The sequence below is a fragment of the Rana temporaria genome, chromosome 9 (genome assembly GCF_905171775.1).
Source record: "Rana temporaria chromosome 9, aRanTem1.1, whole genome shotgun sequence".
Lineage (NCBI taxonomy): Eukaryota > Metazoa > Chordata > Amphibia > Anura > Ranidae > Rana > Rana temporaria.
In genome coordinates, this window is record NC_053497.1 from 22,017,871 (window position 1) to 22,039,981 (window position 22,111).

Below are 22,111 nucleotides of genomic sequence, written 5' to 3' on the forward strand. Positions count from 1 at the left end.
CTTAACCTATGCAATCAGTTATGCATATCTTGGAGCTTTCATTACAGATGTGATCCTTCATCTGCTTCTTCCTCCCCTAGTATGAGGTCTGTTGTACAGGGGGCTACAAAAAAGCTAATTTCGATGAAAATTCTGGTAAATTAAAGAATGTTTAATGATTTATTTGAGTTGATGTTAGCTGATGTCCTAACCATAGCATTTTTTTTTTACTGCAAGGCTTCCCTTTGCAAAAAAATCAAGTTTGGGGGGCAGTATTTTTTTATTTTTATTTGGGGGGATATTGTCTTTTCTTTTAAGTTGATAGGGTTTGTATTTTAGAGTAAACTGCTAATTTTTTGCTGCAAGACTTTTATTTTTATTTTTTTGGAGGTGGTGTTTTGGGGTTTATTGAATTAGCATTTTTTTTATTTTATGACGATAGGGCCTTTTTTAAGTTGGGGTACTCCAAGCAGAGCATTTACTTGTTACTGACCATCTGTTCTTAGAGCTGCCTTTTGTTCACAGCACATCGCTGCTTTCTTTGAAAGGAGAAAAAAGCTGAGTGTTAGAACAGTGTGCACCCAAACCACTTCATAATATATCACTCATATTCACGGCAGTCCCTATATTTATTGTAGAGAAATAAAAGTTAGGCATACACCAGTCTGGCCTACTGTCAGGACACTATCCGAAGCAGAGGCTCCCGAAGACCAGGCATTCCTGCCTGTATCTTACATGGCCACACGAATGCACGCCTACGTGCTCACACCCGTGCATGTTCCCAGCCCGGACTGGTTTCAAAAGGCCTTTATAAGGGGGCCAGTCACCCTCTGTGATTGCTGGTTGATCTATGGTTTTCCAGTGTGTTTGTTCCTGTGTTATCTTGCATCTGTGGGTACCTGTTACTGACTCAGCTTACCTTTGGACCTGTCTCCTGCCTGCCCCTTTATCTGACCCCAGCTTGTTTTACAGACTGCCTTATCCTGCTCTATTGTGTATGACCCTGGCTATCCTCCAGACTACGCTTGCTCTTGTCCAAACCCAGTACCTGACCTTGGCTTTGAACTGGCTTCTCGCCTAACGACACTCCAGTCAGAACTTTGAGCCTGATTCCTCCTGTGTATCCTTCATGGAAAGTCTAGGACTTAGCCACAAAGGAAGCCCCTCTCCATTGGTGTCCAGCACCAGGTACGTGATACATACTATCCCAAATTAAAGCCCAAATCTAAAAATTATTTGCTGTTAACTGCTTGATTGGGTTTAGATAAAAGTAAAATCACTTTTACTTTTCTGACCCTCTGCTTCCCTGATAGAAGACGTTAGAAGACGTTCCCCTATGCTCTGGAGGTGAATTGCCCCTCAGCCTCCTAATATCCAATATAGGGCTATGGGCCCTGCAGTAGTCGTGATGACGTTAGGACCTTAGACCGCTGGAGTATGGGGAAAAGATGCTGATGGGACTAGTCTAGCATTAAAGAGGAGCAGGAAAGTAAATCTACTTTTCCATTCCCCTAGACCTAAACGAGCTGTGAGCACAGACCCACTACAAGGGATAATTTTCAACTTTCCTGGGGCTGGGCTTTAAAACTGTCCTGCTGCTGGTTCTTTATGAATGAGAGCTTTATAGAAATTTGCCAGTGGCAAAACTGTTTTGCATCAGTGAAAACAGGGGCCACAGCTGGGAAACCTCCCTTCTGCTCCACAGGAGGTTTCTGTCCCATTATATTGGCAGACATTGGGAAAAATGCCACACTTGGAGATAGCTAAAAGGAACCACTAGTCTTAGGCCACTGGCTCTGCCCAGGGATATTGTTCTCATAACTATGCAGACACCATAAGGTGGGAAGTCAATCCATTGCTGCTTATTGATCAAGGAGCCCCAAGCAATCTCTGAAGGAACCCTAGGGTTCCACAGAACCCTGGTTAAAAAGGGCTGTACTAGTAAATGGCGCTTTTTTCCAGACTTGAAAGAATCACATTGAGATGAAGAAGGGGACGTAGGGCATTTGACCGAACCTTACTGAGATTGTTCAATTTAGTTTGTAAATTGCACTGATCATTTTCTTGTAGTTCTAGTTACATCACTTTTTTATTTGCTAAACTTTATAGGTTAAAACAAACATTGTAGACAATTGCTATTCATATTGTAATTAGTCGGGAAACATTACTCCAAACATACTTGCTAAGACAAGCCAAAGAATATTATGATCACATAAATATCATTACAGTTAAACTTTTAAAGTTTTATATAGCAGCAAAACATCAAGGGGGTATCTAAAGCAACCTCCCCTTCTCAAATATCATCCTTAAATTGTATGTATGCTCCTTCACTACATTTATTTTTACAAAATTATCCACTTGACTTAAAGGAGTAAAACAATAAGGTTATCATTGCTGAGCTCCTATTCTGAAAATGCTACTTGCTCGATTCTCATGCTGACCTCTGGATTTAATACCCTGTGCCTCTTACTCAGTATAAGCCTGCAGGACTTGTGACTTTTTCCTGGACTGCAAAATTCCATGTCAGGGATTTAGAAAGTACTTAACCCAAAGGTTTACCGTAGCAACTGGGCAACCTGCATTTTCAGAAGGTAGTCAGCAATGGGAGTCCCCAATATTTGTTTTAAGAATAGGTTTACTTATGTTCCAGTAGCTAGTACAACAAGTATTGTTCAGTTATAGAAGTCACACTTTGGACAGTCCCGCTGCCCATAATACTTCTTTGATTTATATTTGAATAGACAATATTCAGGCCAGTTACTAGAATAATATAATAATGAAAAAAAATAAAATATTACAGTCACAGTATGAAGTGACAATATGTAGTGAAAATGGACATATAGATACAAATAATGATCATGCATGTGTAGGTAGGAGAGTTACTCATAGCTGCTCCTGCAATCAAATATATACAATATGTGCAGAAAGATGGGACTAGGAAACTCGAGGAGGGATGTCTCTGGGAAGTTATGCAGGTGACACGGTAGAATTGGAAACTGAGGATACTTCCGTCCTAGATGTAGAAGAAAGTTCAGAGCCATCTTCAACTTTTTTGCCAAGTAATTGATAGATGCAGTTCCGGAACTAAAGAAAGTAACAAAAACAGGTCTTCATTAGATATCACTGAGTTTTTTTTTCTTTTGTTAACATTTGTTTCAAGTTTGTCTGGACCCTTGGGAGCCGACTTGCCAGACCTCAAGTTGCCCCAAGTCACTGGACATAAGAAATGCCATTGTGAATGGGAGCCGTCTTAATGTACACTAATGAAGTCGCTCCGACTTCAGAAAAGGTTCCTGTACTACTTCAAGGCGACTTCTAGGCAACTTGTAGGCAACTTGTACCAATAGATTTCAATGGAAGTTGCCTCCAAGTCAGATCTCCATCTTAACTGAAGCAACTTTACAGGAAAAGAAAATAGTTTACCCAGTCAAACCCCCTCTCTCACAGAGCTAATTATTCTGTGATTGGCCACAGCCAAAGTCGCCTGTCCTGGAGGCAACTTTAAGTCGCGTTGTAAGTTGCTCAAAGTCACGCTAAAGTCGCCTCCAAATCGCCTTGCAAAGTTGCGCTGTAAGTCGGGTTGCCCCACTAAAGCAAGAAATAGGGCAAGTGTCAACATTAAATGAAGACACCTACTGCAATAAAAAACATTGTCAGAAGTTTTAATGCCAGTCTAAAAATTGTTCGAATGCATTTTTGAAAAAACAAAAACACGTCGTGACAGCAAACCATATTGCCATCATGCAATGACCGAATTTCAAACGATAAATTGTTCAATGGACATAAATGACTCAGTTTCTATTTTATTTTGTCTATGTTTATTTTCACAGAAACTGCATTACAATTTCATGGATCAACAGTTCACAACCATGACATAACATTCAATATAATGTGAGTTAGGGCTCTTTCACACGGAGCGGACTGTTTCTGGGTCCGCTCCGTCGGCTCAGCGGGGATCCCCGCTGAGCTGTCGGTGGATAGGGCGGTTCCCCGCACACAGTGCAGGGACCGCCCTGTCTCAGCTCCGCTCTGCCCTATGGGGAACCGGATGCAGACGGACCGTCTGTCCGTCTGCATCAGTTCCGTTCCGCCGGACGGAAGAAAAATAGGGTTTTCTTCCGTCCGAAAACCGGATCCCGACGGACGCTAGCGGATGCTCCATCCGCTAACGGACGCGATCCCATAGGGATGTATTACAAGTCCATTACCGGACTTGTAATAACGGACAGGCGGAGCGGACGTCTGAAAGGGGCCTTAATCACATGGTTTCCTTCTTTTTTTTTACTAAAAAAAGACTCAACTGGATTTCGATTTGTGCCCATTAACTGAACAAGAAACAAACAAACTGTCCAAATTACAGATTTGCAAATGATTTTTCATTTAGCGTATGGCCACCATTACTCTCCCTTACTCAACTAAAATTGTGTTTTTGTCTATACCCCCATTGGAGAGGTTTGCCCATCACCTCCTGGAGTTTATGGGAGGGTAGATCCTTTGGACCACTTTGCTCAGCAACTGAGCAAAGATTCTATGAACAGGCACTGGGGCAGATAAATATAATGGGGTTGATTTACTAAAGGCAACTAGACTGTGCACTTGCTAGCAAAGTGCAATTGCCCCAGAGCTTAATAAATGAGGTAAAGCTTCACTTTACAAAGAATACTCAATCACATGCAAGGAAAAAAACCACATGGGGCCACATTCAGAAAGAACTTACGCAGACGTATCTGTTGATACGCCGCGTAAGTTCTAGGATGCCCCGTCGTATCTATGTGCCGTATTCACAGTACAAGATACGCCAGACTTTTCTACGACCTACGACCTACGACCAACGTAAGTCTCCTACGCCGTCGTATCTTGGGTGCATATTTACGCTGGGCGCTAGGGGCGCTTCCATTGATTCTGAGCATGCGCCGTTCGTACGGCCATGCATTTACATGGGGGTCACGATTCATTTTAATACAACACGCCCACTACCTGCCTACTTTGAATTAGGCGGGCTTACGCCGGCCTATTTACGTTACGCTGGCGTAAATATGGGAGCAAGTGCTTTGTGAATACTCAGCTTGCCTCTCAATGTTACGTAGGCGTAGCGCATATGAGATGTGCTACGCCGGCACAAAGATACAACAATGTACCTGAATCTGGCCCATAATTTTTGCTTGCACATGATGATGGAAGTTAGCGGAGCTTCTGCGCATTTACTAAGATATGGAGCAACTGCTTTTACAGGGTTCAACTGCACCTTGCAAAGTGCAGAGTCAATTTGCCTTTAGTAAATCAGTTTTGAAGTGTCTTCTTTTTAAGGATTAGTTCACCTAAAAAATGTTTAGGGTAGAACATGTAAAATGTTCCAGCCACTCCACCTCTCCAGTGACAGTGGGTGGACATCTTCTCCGCCCACTCAGCCATGTCATTCACAGGCCTTTCCAGGCTCCAAGTAAAAAAATAAAATAAATGCACATGTTTTTACCTGCAAAAAAATGTGCATTTTTTTTTTTTTAAGTGAACTTATCCTTTAAGTGACAGAGTCATTTCAAATAGACACTGTCGCTTTGCCTATGGGGGAAAAGTAATAGTGTATCTGTAAAGGGCATTCCCAGACACCCTTATATACTCACTTTATCTGCACTCTTCACATCTCATTGCTCCATCGCAGCTGTTAAGAAAAGTGAGCACTTCCGGGTATAGAGGGGTCATGTGTCCTTTAACCCTGTTTCAGCATCCTTACCTAGCAAGTGGCTGCTAGGCCCAGGCACTGGCACAGGAGACATTACCGTTTTCCATAGTTACATTGATTTTCTGCTGCAAAGGATGAATGACTTAGCATATTTTCCTCAATTTTCCCCAATGCACCAACCTGTCTGTTCATGAAGACGTAAATGACGGGGTTGTAAATGGTGGCACTCTTGGCAAAATAGGCAGGTAACGAGGCAGCCAAGGGATGGAAACTGTAGCCTGGGTTGGCGGCAGCAAAGCAGGCAAAAATTGTGTACGGTCCCCAACAAAAGCAGTAAGCCATGATCATGACAACTACCATCCTTGAGACCTCACGTTCAGCCTTCTGTGTGGATTCAGACTCCTTCTGCTGCTGGGCTACCTAAAAGACAGAAAGATTTTTGAAAACTTACTTGTGATCCCAATAAAAGCTTGGCAGTGGTGTTTTCAACTGTAAAACACTTTTTCCAGGTAACATGTTGTGTTGTGGTTTCGCAAACAAACCATGTCCAAATGTTATGACTGGGTAACACTTATTATCCTCCCTGGCTTCATTATTATATTGCACCAGGACAGTGATAGCAAACCTTGGCACCCCAGATGTTTTGGAACTACATTTCCCATGATGCTCAGCTACACAGCAGAGAGCATGAGCATCAAGGAAAATGGAGTTCCAAAACATCTGGGGTGCCGAGGTTTGCTATCACTGCACTAGGACATAACTTTCACACTAGTCACCATTTCCAATTTTGTCTCTTCAGTACTTAACGAGCTTCATGTTCTCTTAAGCCCCATACACACTATCAGTTTTCCTGATGGTTTTCTCTTCAGGTTTACCAAAACCATCTAATATGAGGTCAAACCTCAAGCGTTTCAATTTGAATGCAATCAGGCAGGTCCTTGTACTACATGGTTTTGGTAAACCTGATGAGAAAACCAGCAGGAAAACTGATAGTGTGTATGGGGCTTTAAAGGGGTTGTAAAGGTTAATTTTTTATTTTCTAAATAGGTTCCTTTAAGCTAGTGCATTGTTGGTTCACTTACCTTTTCCTTTGATTTCCCTTCTAAATGTTTGTTCTTTGTCTGAATTTCTCACTTCCTGTTTCTCCTCAGTAAGCTTGCCCAGTCCAAAGGGAGGGGGCGAGCACATTGACTATCCCCCAGCCAGAACGGCTTGGATGATGGGGGGCAAGCTTACTGAGGAGGAACGGGAAGTGAGAAATTCAGACAAAGAAATAAAACATTTAGAAGAGAAATCGAAGGAAAAGGTAAGTGAACCAACAATGCACTAGCTTAAAGGAACCTATTTAGAAAATAAAAAAACAAACCTTTACAACCCCTTTAAGCATATATACTGATGAAATAAACAGATTCTAGTGACAGCCAAGTATGCCTTAAATATTAAAGGGGTTGTAAAGGTAAAAAAAAAATCCCTAAATAGCTTCCTTTACCTTAGTGCAGTCCTCCTTCACTTACCTCATCCTTCCATTTTGCTTTTAAATGTCCTTATTTCTTCTGAGAAATCCTCACTTCCTGTTCTTCTGTCTGTAACTACACACAGTAATGCAAGGCTTTCTCCCTGGTGTGGAGAAAGCCTTCTGAGGGGGGAGGGGGCGAGCAGGAGTGTCAGGATGCCCACTAACACACAGCTCCTTACTCTATCTGCAAAGTAGAGAGTGTCCTGACACTCCTGCTTGCCCCCTCCCCCCTCAAGAGGCTTTCTCCACACCAGGGAGAAAGCCTTGCATTACTGTGTGGAGTTACAGACAGAAGAACAAGAAGTGAGGATTTCTCAGAAGAAATAAGGACATTTAAAAGCAAAATCCAAGGATGAGGTAAGTGAAGGAGGACTGTACCTTAAGCTATTTAGGAAAAAAAGGTTACCTTTACAACCCCTTTAAAGTGGAGGTTCACCCGGAAATGTTAATTTTTAACATTAGATTGATGCTCATTTTGTCAAGGGGAATCGGGTAGTTTTTTTAAAATTTAAGCCGTACTTACCGTTTTAGAGATACATCTTCTCCGCCGCTTCCGGGTATGGGCTGCGGGACTGGGCGTTCCTATTTGATTGACAGTCTTCCGACAGGCTTCCGACGGTCGCATCTATCGCGTCACGATTTTACGAAAGTAACCGAACGTCGGTGCGCAGGCACCGTATAGAGCCGTTCGGCTTCTTTCGGCTACTCGTGACGCGATAGATGCGACCGTCGGAAGCCTGTCAATCAAGTAGGAACGCCTAGTCCCGAAGACCATACCCGGAAGCAGCGGAGAAGATGCATCTCTAAAACGGTAAGTACGGCTTCGATTTTAAAAAAACTACCCGATTCCCCTTGACAAAATGAGCATCAATCTAAGGTTAAAAAATGTTTTTCGGGTGAACTCCCGCTTTAACTAAGATTACTTTTTTTGTGCTATATGGCTCTAATACTAGCTTTGCTCACCTTTCTAATGGCCCACCAAACGTGTATGTAACAAAGGACGATGATTGTCAGAGGAATTATGCAACAAGTGATCATGAGCACCATCATGTAAGACTGAACTCCGGGATCACTGTTACCACTGAACACATCTGGACCACAAGATGTCTTCAAGCCATGGGGCCAGTATCTGTAGAAAAACATTAGAAAATGTGAAATAGGTTGGAGCCCATTTCTAAATACCGTGTGACCTTCAGTCTACAATAACATGTGCACGCTACAGATGCAAGATTATTCTTTTAAAAAGTTCTGTTAATTAAGTCAATTAAGTGAATGTTTATATCTTTATCTATACTGCATATAAAGTGCTCTACACCAGGGGTTTATAAACAAAGAACCAGTTTACTGTCCTTCAGACTTTAGGGGGGTCAGACTGTGGCCATTGGGAGTAGAAAAGGTCCTGACTTCAGTGAGAAAAAATCATTCCACATTGTTTGTTTCAGTGGGAGTAATTGTGCTCCATCTTTGGTTTCACTGGGAAGAATTGTCACCACTGTGCCATCAATTGTCACCACTGTGCCATCAATTGTCACCACTGTGCCCATCAATTGTCGCCACTGTGCCCATCAAATGCAGCCACTGTGCCCATCAAATGCAGCCACTGTGCCATCAAATGCAGCCACTGTGCCATCAATTGTCACCACTGTGCCATGCCATCAATTGTCCCCACTGTGCCATGCCATCAATTGTCCCCACTGTGCCATCAATTGTCCCCACTGTGCCATGCCATCAATTGTCGCCACTGTGCCCATTAATTGTAGCCACTGTGCCCATCAATTTTCGCCACTGTGCCATGCCATCAATTGTCCCCACTGTGCCATGCCATCAATTGTCCCCACTGTGCCATGCCATCAATTGTCCCCACTGTGCCATCAATTGTCCCCACTGTGCCATGCCATCAATTGTCCCCACTGTGCCATCAATTGTCCCCACTGTGCCATGCCATCAATTGTCGCCACTGTGCCCATTAATTGTAGCCACTGTGCCCATCAATTTTCGCCACTGTGCCCCTGTAAAATGCTGCCAATGTGCCCATCAATTTTCGCCACTGTTCCCTGTAAAATGCACTTACCTGAAGCTTCCATGTCTTCCCTCGATGTCTTCTGCCGCCTTGGTGACGCTTCAGCCAATCAGGTTCCTGATAACCATAATCCGGGAACCTGATTGGCTGAAACGGCTGTCAGTCTTATCCAAGGAACGCAGGGAGGCTGCGGTCCGAGGATAGACATCCGAGAGCCGGAGGGCTGTACTCGGAAAGCCTATCAGAGCAGCTTGCTCTGATAGGCAGTTCCGCTCAGCCAACCAGCTGCCGTTATTCAGGTAATCGGCATCCAATGTCCGGTTATCTGAATAGTGCAGGCAGCTGGCAACCAACAATAACATGCATTCGTGCAATACAATGCATGAATGTGTGTTATTTGCGAGAGGGGGTGGCGCTGCAGCGCCCTCTATAGACGGCTGCCAGAACTGCAATTAAAATGTAAAAATTATATTTTAGCTAAATAAAAGTTCTTAAAGGGCCCGTTTTTTTTTTTGTGACTACGGGAGGGGGTGGGGGAGCGGCGCCCGGGCGTCCTTATGGACGGGCCGCCACTGACCCCTTCCCTGCCAGTGCCATTTACACAGTAAACAGTGCATTTTAATAGCACTGATCGCTGTATAAATTACAATGGTCCCAAAATAGCATCAAAAGTGTCCGATGTGTCCATCATAATGTCGCAGTTACGATAAAAATTGCTGATCGCTGCCATTATTAGTAATAATAATAATTAAAATGCCATAAAACCATCCCCTATTTTGTAGACACTATAATGTTTGCGTAAAGCCATCAATATACTCCTTTTGCGATTTTTTTTTACAAAAATATGTAGAAGAATACATATGGACCTAAACTGAGGAACAAATTATTTTTTTTTATATATTTATATTATAGCAAAAAGTAAACAATATATATATATTTTTTTTAAATTATCGCTCTTTTTTTGTTCATAGCAAAAAAAATAAAAACCGCAGATGTGATTAAATACCACCAAAAGAAAGCTCTATTTGTGGGAAAAAAGGACGTCAATTTTGTTTGGGTGCCACGTCGCACGACCGCGCAATTGTCAGTTAAAGCGACGCAGTGCCGAATTGCAAAAAGTGCTCTGGTCGGGAAGGGGGTAAATTCTTCCGGGGCTGAGGTAGTTAAAGAAAACAACTTGTAAAGCTTTGAATGCTTTTTTTGTTTTGATGCATCTGAAATGTATTTAACTGAGTTGGACTTGAAGCAAACAACGGGCTACATTTGTGTGTAGTGTTTACGTCTGAAGATATTACCTGCTCCAGCCGAATATTGGAGGTGCACACCAGCATGCTGCCCAAAGCCAAGAGAACGCTATTCCACCAGCAGCCAGTTTTCCATCAAACTTAATGTTACCAAAGGGTTTGCACACAACAAACCATCTTTCCCAAGCAATTACTGTTAATGACCATAGTCCAGTGATACCTGTAGAAAGATCAATAATTTAGACATGATTCTAGATATATTTACATTATATTGTCAAAAGTATTGTGACGCCTGCCTTTTCACGCACATGAACTTTCATGGCATCCCAGTCTTGGTCCGTAGGGTTCAATATTGAGTTGGCCCACCCATTGCAGCTATAACAGCTTCACCTCTTCTGGGAAGGCTGACCACAAGGTTTAGGAGTGTCTATGGGAATGTTTGACCATTCTTCCAGAAGCGCAAATGTGAGGTCAGGCACTGATTTTGGACTAGAAGGCCTGGCCCACAGTCTCCGCTCTAATTCATCCCAAAGGTGTTCTATTGGGTTGATGTCAGGACTCTTTGCAGGTCAGTCTATTTCCTCTACCTCAAACTCGCTCAGCCATGTCTTCATGGACTTTGCTTTGGTCCAATTAATTTTGGCCCCTTAGTTCCAGTGAAGGGAACTCTTAAGGTGTCAGCATACCAAGACAGTTTGGTTAATTTCATGCTCCCAACTTTGTGAGAACAGTTTGGGGATGGCCCCTTCCTGTTCTAACATGACTTTGCACCAGTACACAAAGCAAGGTCCATAAAGACATGGATGAGAGAGTTTGGGGTGGAGGAACTTGACTGGCCTGCACAGAGTCCTGTCCATTCAGTCCTAAAAGACTTACACAACCCCACCATACAGAAAAGAATGGTGCATGACAAGGCTTACAGTTAAATCATGCCTGTACTTTTGGTTAAATTCCCACTCCCCTAAATTAAGACTCTCTAGTAGAATACGTACTTTCCTCAAAAAATCTTCACTGTGCAGTCTTGCCCAGTGCTGCAAAGAAAATGACCCTACTGCGCACATGCACCACAGATCTGTTCATTCCCATGGCAGCCTTCAGCCATTCAGAGAAGTTTGGCTCATGCACAGGAATAATTAGCACAATTTATTTTTTCTGTCTGACCCCCCACCTTTAGCAACTTGCGGCAGAAGAGAGAAGAGAAGACTTGACTTTGTTTTGTTCGTCAGCCACCAACCAACCCCCCCCCCCCCACTTATGATCTCGCGGCAGGAGAGAGAAGAATAGAGATGACACTTTCGTCATTACCACAACCCCCCCACCCCCCACCATTTATCATCTCGCGGCAGGAGAGACGAGGGCCAGGGGGATCCTGCCTAAAGTAAGGGGGCCCAACATTTGTGATGGCTGCCCTGGTTATGCTATATGGTCATTTCAGATACAATGCGTAGAGAGCTGTCATCTGTATGCCCTGTAACTTAAAGCAGACCTTCAGTCATCTTTTCATCTATTAAATCTTCTGCCCTTGTTGTTTTAACTTTAGATAGTAAAACATTATATAGCCCACTTCCTGTTTCTTGTCTGGTAAAAAGCCTAGGCTTATGCACAGCTCTCTCTTTCACTCTTCTTAAGCCCCATACACACTATCAGTTTTCCTGCAGGTTTTCTCTTCAGGTTTACCAAAACCATCTAATATGAGGTAAAACCTCAAGAGTTTCAATTTGTATGCAATCAGGCAGGCCCTTTCACTACATGGTTTTGGTAAACCTGAAGAGAAAACCTGCAGGAAAACTGATAGTGTGTATGGGGCTTGAGAGTTTGCCAGGAAGGGAGGGGGGGATGAGTCATGAGGTAAGATTTCTGAAAATTTGCAAACATTACATATACAAAAAAAAAAAAAATGAAACGAACAATCAGAGCAGCTCATCACTTTACCAAGAACTGCAGAACCTTACATTGTAATACTCCTTGAAGACTTACCACACACTGAAACAGTGTACCCTTCAATCACACATAGGGGGTGGCCAAGGATGAAGTAACCGAAAATTTGGTTGATGACACTAATGGTGCTGGCAATGACAGTCTCCCCAAGATCAGCAATAGCCAAGTTCATCAAGATCCAGTTCAGAGGGTGTCGAAGCTTTTTAAACTTAAATGTAGCTACTAAGACAATCCCATTGGTTAAAACAGATGCTATAACTACAAATATCATCCAGAGTGTGGTGACATTGTAGGCCCATCTAGGTGCAATGTGATAATTTGGACCTTCAAAGGGACCTGCAAATGATAAAGAAAATAGTTACACTGGATAGACATTACTACATCAACTCCTGGTATTTAATGATTTAATCTAAGAGAAAATGTATTGTTTGCATTTTTTTAGATATACATGTATATGTCTTATCAAACAAGTTTATTCCACACTCGATGAAACGAGATATCCAATGCTAGGTCCACCCTATTGCAGTAACTCCATCAAATTGTAACGTGGCCTGGGCCTATTGATTAGAGTTATGGTGCATTATTTGTAAAAGAGGGTTCCACCCAAAATGAATACACTGGATATACTGGAGAAAAATAGGGAATTCTGTGAACAGTATACTCTTTAGCTTTTCTCTGTGGATTTGCTGCAGTAATAATGTCCCAAATTGTTTACTTTCCTGGGCTCTGAATTGCCTGCATTGGTTGCTGAGTGCCAAAAGATTTCCTGCTGAATGGGGCGTTCTGAAACAGATGGCAGCATTAACATAAGCAGAAGATGTAAGGGGTCATCAGGGGAGAGACAGATCGTGAAGAATTAGAGATTTATCTAATAAAGAAAAGTATAATGCACTAGGTAATATAAACTAGGTAACGCGCTAGGTAACCAATCAGAATTTATCTTCTCTTAAGCCTTGTACACACGACGAGAAACTCAACAGAATCCAGCAAGAAACTTGGTGGGAGAGCTTTTTTGCCGAGGAAACCGGTCGTGTGTACATTTTTCATCGAGGAAACCGTCGAGGAACTCGACGAGGAAAAAAGAGAACAAGTTTCCTCGTCGGGCTGGTTTTCGACGAGAAACACGATGGTGTGTATGCTAAGAAACCCTTGCATGCTCAGAATAAAGTATGAGACGGGAGTAAAAGTAGCGTTTGTAATGGAGATAACACATTTTTCACGCTGTAACAGACTGAAAAGTGCAAATCGTCTCCGATCCAAACTTTTACTTAACACGCAGTAACATGAGATTAGCAAAAGCAGCCCCAAGAGTTGTGCCAGTAGAATCGAACTTCCCCTGCCATTGTATGCGTTGTACGTCACCGCGTTTGAGAACGAGGGGATTTTGTCTTGACAGTGTGTACGCAAAGCAAGCTTGTCGAGGAACTCGTCAAGGAAAACGATGTGTCTTTTCCGACGAGTTGGTGTGTACGAGGCTTTAGTCTAACTGCTCTTCGGTGATGAAAAGTGACAAATGACTGGTGGATAGGGGTAAATGCAGTGTGCTCTCTATTACATTTTTGTACTCGTTTTGTAATGGAATCAGTCTGACTGATATTTCTGTTTTTTGTTAGACGTTGAAGAGTTAAAACTAACTTAAAACTGAAGATTAAAGCGCCGTGCCAAAGTATAATGCCGCGTACACACGATCAGAATTTTCCAATCGCGACTTTTTGAGACAGAAAAGTCAGACTGACTTTTTCCATCGGATATTCCAATCGTGTGTAGCCCCATCTGAGTTTTTTCATTGGAAATTCTGATGAATTCCATTGGAGTTTAGATATAGAACATGTTCTATTTTTCTCTGATGGAATTCCGTGGGAATTCCGATGTGATTTGGCCGGGCAAAAGCCTGATCGTGTGTACGCGGCATAAGAGTACAAATTATGGTTTGGTTTGGAAGAACTCGGCAATGTAGTTGGTAGCTTAAACCAGCTGCTGAATGTCACCATGTTCTTCCAATACAGCGTTTAAATTACAGTTTGAGTCCATACTAGCTAATTCTATTTCTTTTTAAGCCCTGACAAATGGTGTGATGGGTTTCCCCCAAAATGCATTATTTATTGCTCTTATTATATGCATAAAATGAAAACCCTAATACTTTGGTGTGGCACTTTGATCTTTAGATTCATGTATTACTTTCACATCCCAAGGTTTCTTTGGCAGTTCCAACACTAATGGAAGCAGAAAGTAGAAAATTTTGGGTCTAAGGACCCCGAACCAAAGAACCAAGGGGGGAAGAATGGGCCAATTAGGACTATCACGGTACTGGTACATAGGTGAAGAATGAGAGTAAATATTTTAAACATAAAATAACCTTTATTCAAAACATGGACAAACATAATCAGGAGAAAATCTAAAAGTTATTAATCAATTAATAATAAAATACAGAAACAAAACATAATTTAAATGGGGAAACATCGGGCTGAGCTGCTCACCTAGACAGGTCCCGCCAAGATGAAAACAACGGGCGTAACCCTACAGAGTTTTTCCCCCCTTTTCTCCCCCCCATCTCTCCTTTTTTCCCCACCCCCTTTTCTTTCCTCCCCTATTGCACTCACAACCTCACTTTCACCCACTAAATTTTACTCACGCGTGTTCACACATTCCCCTCCCTGCTTCAGGCCAGCTGAGTAGATGTTAACTTACACAATCTTGTATTATACATATTAGACTAGCAGGATACTCCTTCCATGTGTCTCCCCTGGCTACCGTACGGGACTCTGTAGGGTTACGCCCGTTGTTTTCATCTTGGCGGGACCTGTCTAGGTGATCAGCTCAGCCCGATGTTTCCCCATTTAAATTATGTTTTGTTTCTGTATTTTATTATTGATTGTTTAATAACTTTTAGATTTTCTCCTGAGGAAGCGGAATATTCCGCGAAACTAGTTGAGACTGGCATAAACCTCAACCCATCGTGTTTTTCTCCCTACCTGGGGACCTTCAGTATGGTGTTGTTTTTGGTTATCATTATTTTAATTGTGTGATTATGTTTGTCCATGTTTTGAATAAAGTTTATTTTTTGTTTTAAATATTTACTCTCATTCTTCACCTATGTACCAGTACCGTGATAGTCCTAATTGGCCCATTCTTCCCCCCTTGGTTCTTTGGTTCGGGGACCTTAGACCCAAAATGTTCTATATTCTCAGGATGATGGTACCTCATATTTTAGTATTTACATATCTTACCCAGAGGCTCTCACTTTACTAATGGAAGCAGCCCACATCCAACCCCAATGGCCCATTGGGATACCATCAGTATAGTTTTAATAATCCAAAGTGTAAAAGGATTATCTACTTAAAGGGGAAGTAAAGGTTTGTTTTTTATTTTCTAAATAGGTTCCTTTAAGCTAGTGCATTGTTGGTTCACTTACCTTTTCCTTCGATTTCCCTTCTAAATGTTTTTTTTCTTTGTTTCCTTTGTCAGAATTTCTCACTTTCTCTTCCTCCTCAGTAAGCTGTTCTGGCTGACTAACCCCCATGGATGATGGGGGCAAGCTTACTGAGGAGGAACAGGAAGTGAGAAATTCAGACAAAGAAAAAAAAACATTAAGAAGGGAAATCAAAGGAAAAGGTAAGTGAACCAACAATGCACTAGCTTAAATGAACCTATTTAGAAAAAAAAAAAAAACCTTTACATCCCCTTTAAGTAGATAATCCTTTTACACTTTGGATTAATCAAAACTATACTGATGGTATCCCAATGGGCCATTGGGGTTGGATGTGGGCTGCTTCCATTAGTGTAGGAAAATATAATGCTGGCCCTAATGCTAGGGCAATTTTCTGGCAATCTTACCTACTCTCAAGTAGCTTTCACCTTCAGCTTTCAAACTGACAAAAGCAACCTTCCACAAACAGTTGTTTCATGGCGTCAATAGAAACTGTTGATAGTATTTTGCCTTGATCCAATAAAAACATAGCTGAAAGTGGTTGAAATGTCCAGGAAATTGCTATGCATAGGCCTGCATAACTTTGGAAAAGTTTCAACTAAAGTAGTTTGTGCTATTATAGTTTATAAGCTGTTCAATGTAATGGATGCCTATATAGTAAAATAAATTATAATTTAGCACACAAAACATATCACACTAACACTACGGGGTTGATTTACTAAAACTGGAGAGTGCAAAATCTGGTGCAGCTTCGCATAGAAACCAATCAGCCTGCAGGCTTTTTTTGTCAAAGCCTAATTGCACAAGCTGAAGTTAGAAGCTGGTTGGCTACCGTCGTGCACAGTTGGACCAGATTTTGCACTCTCCAGTTTTAGAAAAAAATAAATAAATGTATTAAAGCTTTAACAAGTGAAAAGAGAGGGAGTGTAGCTGCTCAAAACATGCCCCTCAGTACTAAAAAGTTGAGGACTATCTCGATACCCAGGGATTAATGCAGTTTAAAAAATGTTTTCAATTTATTAAAGAACAGACATGGTTAAAAACAGTTAGTACAAAAGTACATACAGTGTGCACTCAAAACCGTGCACAGTAATGAAAGGGGGTGATAAACAAATAAACCCCAATGAAGAGGGGCTGAGATGTGTATCCTGATGAGATCCTGGCTTAATCCTTGGGTACCGAGATAGTCCTTGACTTTTTAGTGCTGAGGAGCATGTTTGGAGCAGCCCCAGGCACTTCCTTCTCTTTCCAATATCCAATAACTAAGGATGATGGTACCTACCCCTATCCCCAGATTAAGATGAACGAGGCTCCATCTACTAAAGCTTTAACAAGAATATTCTGCTCAACGGGACGTTCATGCTCATGTGATTGGCGAGACAAAATATGAACAGCATGGGTACTGGAACATACCTGGCAATCAAACTGCAGGTTAGTGGCTTACCCAAACACTCAATATTGCCCTTTAGAATACCTGTCTAAACTTTTCCAAACAAACCCATATTCCTTAGAAAATATATGAGCTAAAGTAAGCATCTAAAGGGTAGTCGGTGCTGGTTTAAGCAAACCTCGTTCCCTGCAGATTCTAAATATTCAGTACTTTTCCGATCCAGCTTGTAAATTTGGAAAGGTGTGCTTTATACTTCCAGAGAAGACTGTTAAAGTGGTATTATTAGCCATTACTTCTCCAATGTGGAAGCAGAAGACAAGGTCACTGGCCCTTCATCAATAGCATGTAAGGTGTGCCAAAGTGGATCGTCAAGTCATATGCTATGGCTTGAGGGGTCACTTTTGCACACACCTTAAATGTGCTCTCAGCTTGACAAATCAGAGCCTTAAAAAATGTATTAAAAAGTCTCTTTGGTGCATGCAGGAAAGTATAAGCAGGAACTCTTCCATGTTTACTCAAAAACATGCTTACTTTCCTTATGAGTACTCATTTCTATTTGTGAAATGTTGAAGGCTGTTTGCTTTCTGAAGGCTTATAAATACTGTTTTACATAAAAAAAGCACAGAACATTAGCACTCTCCGAAACATATTGTAGGCTTTGCAGAGTATGTTTAGCCTTAAGCAGGCCATACACAGTCGAATTTCGAAACTAATTTTTTTTTTCAAAATCAGAAAGTTCGTTTTTTTGTGATCCGATGGTGCCACCATTGTTTTTCGAAAAGCCTTCATGTTGCTACAGAAAAGAATTTTCGTGGCCGGGAATATTCTTTTCTCTCCGTGAATTTTCTTTTCTTGCACATGCGCATTTTTTTCTATTACACTCCTCGCACGATTCTCCCATCATTGATTAGAAAATCGTTCCTTTTTCTAAAAATTTCCAACATGTCCGATTCCTCAAATTTGATTGCCGCACGAAAATTGGCTGTTGCTGCAGCCCACTAACGGTGCGAAATTCATACGAAAATTCTTTGATACGATTTTCGAAAGAAAATTCTTTCGAAATTCAAACAGTGTATGGCCGACTTTACTCTGGTGCTGTATGCAAAGTGCTCTTTTTTTGTTCCCAATCTAGTAATTTGCATTTCCTAATACATAAACGGCACTGCTTTCTGTACTTCAGGGAGCATTTCTGTTTAAAGTCAACTCAACAAATGTTTTTACAAAGGAATAGCATGTAGTTCTGTTCATACACTCATGTTATTCACTCAACCCCTACAGTCATGCAGGTGACACTTAAGCTTGGTGTACACGATAAAATTATCGGACCAATTATCGACAGTTTCTTTTTTCTGCTAGCCTCCATATCAAAAATGAAGAGGTCACTAAAGGTACGAAAATTCTCACACGAAAGAATAACAATTCGGAAGTGATGCATTGTATTGTATTTTCAGACAAAAACTGTACTGATTAAACAAAAATTGTTTGATCTGGTATCATACAAAAAAAATGTTGCGTTTGTCCCTTCAAATAAACTCACACGCTATTCAGAAAGCTATGTACTAACGATCAGCTTATCATATGATCGCTTCAAAAGCAGTATTTTTCGTATGATTTTCTGATCGTGTGTACTAGGCTTTACTCCTGATTAAGCTTTACAATTTCTTGTTCTAAAACAAGGATACATAAAATTTAAAGGGTTATAGAAAAGGATTTTACCCATAAATTGGGAACTTGAGAAAAGCAAACTATACATTAGGCTTTTATAAACAGATATATAGTTTGGTGAAGCTGGGAAAAAATTATCTAACGTCACCCCTTCCCAGGTAATTTTCTACAAATTTAGAATGTCATATCTAGCCTAATGTATAGGGACCAGGAAAAGTTGAGTCCTCTGATAAAGGACCAGAAAAAAAGCTTGGGGTATACAATGGTACATCAATATCTCAGAAAGAAGATTATAAATCAAGAGTTAATGAAAGATATAGAGGGCATTTACTTGCATTAAATCAGCTGCTTTACTATGCAAGTAGGCAGCCAACTATCTGATCAATATACAAATGCCCATGTAGACCTTTTCAAGGGACCTGGTAGCTTCTAATGAAGACTAAAGGGCCCAGAGACCAGCAGGTTGGGTCCCTAAAAGGGATGACAGGGCAAGAATAAAACGCTTGGTTCTTCGTATAATCTCTGTGTACCAAGAAGTGGTCATAATATAACACAAAAAGCATTTGCTCGCCATTAAAAAAATGTTGTCAACTTATTCGGGAGTTCCCCTGATCACAGCCACCTAGCTGCTTTATATAAGTAGTTGCATTATGTGATTGTCTTTTAATGTTAGCATTAACATTTGTAATATCCAAGTTATACTCGGTAAGTAATACTTCTTCTATAGGAAAAACCTTAGTGGGTTTAAGGATGTAACACTAATAACTAAATAATGTAATCTAAAGTAACCTAATGAGAGTAATTTTTACACATACACATATACATTTCCTCATAGACATTAGAGAAAGTTTTTAGGACAAAAATGATTTGTATTAGATATTATAAACAGACTGATATCTGCCCAATAGTCAATTGGTAAAGCTATTGTTTATTGGTTGTTCGTCTTGGAGTGTTGCATGTTCATGTGAATGCTGATAAAAGATATTTTGTGTGACCTATGCATCGGCAAACATTTTAAGAAGCATATTTTAAAATGATGAAGCATTATTGGACATTACATATCTTCAGAAGTTTGTGTATTTGAAGATGCATAGGCTGACATTAATGGCAGATATTGTTTTCTGGTATGTTCATTCAGGCATCAACTACACAAACAGTTTTCCGAAAAAATAGTTGTCCAGTAGACAACTCTAATTTTTCTAATGTCTAATGTCTAACTTTAGGTTTCTGCTGCCCCGCCATCCCCCCACCCCCATTACTCACCCCGCGTATTGTTGCTGCTTGTATATGTGAAAACGCTACTTCTCGTGGTTTCTTCCTCATCATGTTTTCTTCGAGCGGCAAATACAGCTTCATTCCATGTTGCAGCCATAACCTGTGTATCCCTTTTGCCACCAAACTGACACCTCTGGTATGAAATACCCCTGATTCCTTCCCACCACCTCTCCCTTTCTCCCACACAATCTCTCCTTTTTGCTTTCTACTCCTGGCTGTCACTTGGATGGGTAATTTGTTTACCTCTCTCCAGTTATATACTGAGCAGAGATGGATTAGCCTAGACACCCACAGCCCAGCTCAAACCACCTTAAACTTTTTATCTCTTAATTGGAGCAGGAGTTTTAACTTCACCCCTCCTTCCTCTCCACAGCCAATCTTCCTTGCTGCTTGCTGTGGTTTTACGTCACTTGATCAGGTTAAGGTTGACTTTTCTGGACACTTTGGGTGACAGGATAAGAGCTTGCTTAAATGAAAGACAAAGGAGGAGGGGAAAGGCTTGGGCTTTTTTAGCCACCAAATCCAATCTCATCTTCTCCATGTCAGTCCATTTGCTAATACCCTTCACTTTGTGAAATTGGGGTCACTGTGTTAATTAGAGGAAGTGAAAATTGTGTATAAAATAAAGATCCCTGTATTGTGAATTGATGTTGAGCTATACACTCTCATTTCTTTAGACTATGTACCTGTGCACATTATTGTAATTTGGCCAATAAACAATCAGGGCATCATCTCCATTCAGAGAAAGTTTGGGAGGTACTATTATCTCTCCTACCATCTGTTACCGGAATCTCTCTTCTAGCAATTATATACCATACATCGTGATGGAGAATATCTAGACAGAGGATTATCATTTGATGTTTTGCTTAATAACTTGCAATGGTTGGAGTGCATACCGATCCTTTGGAAATTTTGTTAAAACCGAAAAAGATTTCCAGTAAGAGGAGGTTAGACTATAGATTTATCCCGGTCAGTGAGGCTGGTTTGCTTGAGTTGGGATTATGGCTTTAAGATGAGCAGATGTAATGTGTAGCCTAGTTGGGTGGCCTACATACACCAAAAATAGGCCTTTGTCTAAATCTCTGTATCTGTGTTGGATCAACTTGAAGACTGGAGGAATTCAGGACATTGGACTAGATATTTATAGGACTGTTCTAAGGGAACCTTGAGCAATGAGAGATGATATGAGACTTTTACAAGGTCAAACACTTACCCAAATTTAGTTTAATGTTCTCATGCATTAGCTCCATCTAAATATTTAACATTACTGACATTGCCAATTACAAGTAGACACATTTGCAGAAACCTTATGTATGTAAAAGAAAAAAAAGATCAAACCTTGTCCCAAAATGTCATATCTGATATTTGGAATAAACAACAAAAAGTGTAGCGCTCATAATAAGTGAAAAATAAATAATAAAAGATGAGTAAGACCCTTAATGAAAAGGGACATACAAATGATAAAGTTCAGAGGAACCAATCCAAAAATAATGTGAAAAAACGTTCAATAATAAAGTTCAAAATGGACAATTAATCCAGCATAAAAGTGACTTGATACTGAGAAGAAAGTGAGGTGAAATTGCAGTAGAGGGTCCACCACCAGGGAAATTCAGAGGCTTACCAGATGTCATGGACCTAAATAGGTATATACCTAATAGGTCACTAGGGCTTAATAGCAGTGGAGTCAGCGAATCCAGACGCGTTTCGATCGATTGATCGTCATCTGGGGTATTAAGTACCCCAGATGACGATCAATCGATCGAAACGCGTCGGGATTCGCTGACTCCACTGCTAATATTTTATTTGCCTGTATCATCCACTGAAATGTGAGTGTAACTTTTTACTTTCTTCAACTAAGTAAAATTTTAACCAACAGTATTACACTATGTCCATCTCGTTTTTTCCTTCCTGGGTCCATTATGCTGTGAACCTCTGAACATTGAATATGAGCTTTTTTGTTCATCATTGCTGATCACT

General features: G+C 41.0%; 1 protein-coding gene across 1 annotated transcript; it reads right to left on the reverse strand.

Annotated features, from left to right (window-relative positions):
- Window positions 1-398: 398 nt before the first annotated feature.
- On the reverse strand, window positions 399-20,373 carry LOC120913177 (red-sensitive opsin). Its single transcript, XM_040322939.1, has 6 exons — window positions 20,123-20,373; window positions 12,417-12,713; window positions 10,491-10,659; window positions 8,139-8,304; window positions 5,840-6,079; window positions 399-3,063 (listed from the first exon to the last, which is right to left on the reverse strand). Exons 1-6 carry the CDS (start codon window positions 20,229-20,231, stop codon window positions 2,947-2,949), a joined length of 1,098 nt encoding a protein of 365 aa, XP_040178873.1. The 5' UTR covers window positions 20,232-20,373; the 3' UTR covers window positions 399-2,946.
- Window positions 20,374-22,111: the final 1,738 nt, after the last annotated feature.

Coding starts and splice junctions, on each gene's coding strand:
- LOC120913177 (XM_040322939.1), bottom strand. CDS start 20,231: ATGGCTGCAACATGGAATGAAGCTGTATTTGCCGCTCGAAGAAAACAT. Junction 8,305..10,490: donor CCAATATTCGGCTGGAGCAG/GTAATATCTTCA, acceptor GTTTTTCTACAG/ATACTGGCCCCATGGCTTGA. Junction 6,080..8,138: donor TTTGGTGGGCCATTAGAAAG/GTGAGCAAAGCT, acceptor TCTGTCTTTTAG/GTAGCCCAGCAGCAGAAGGA.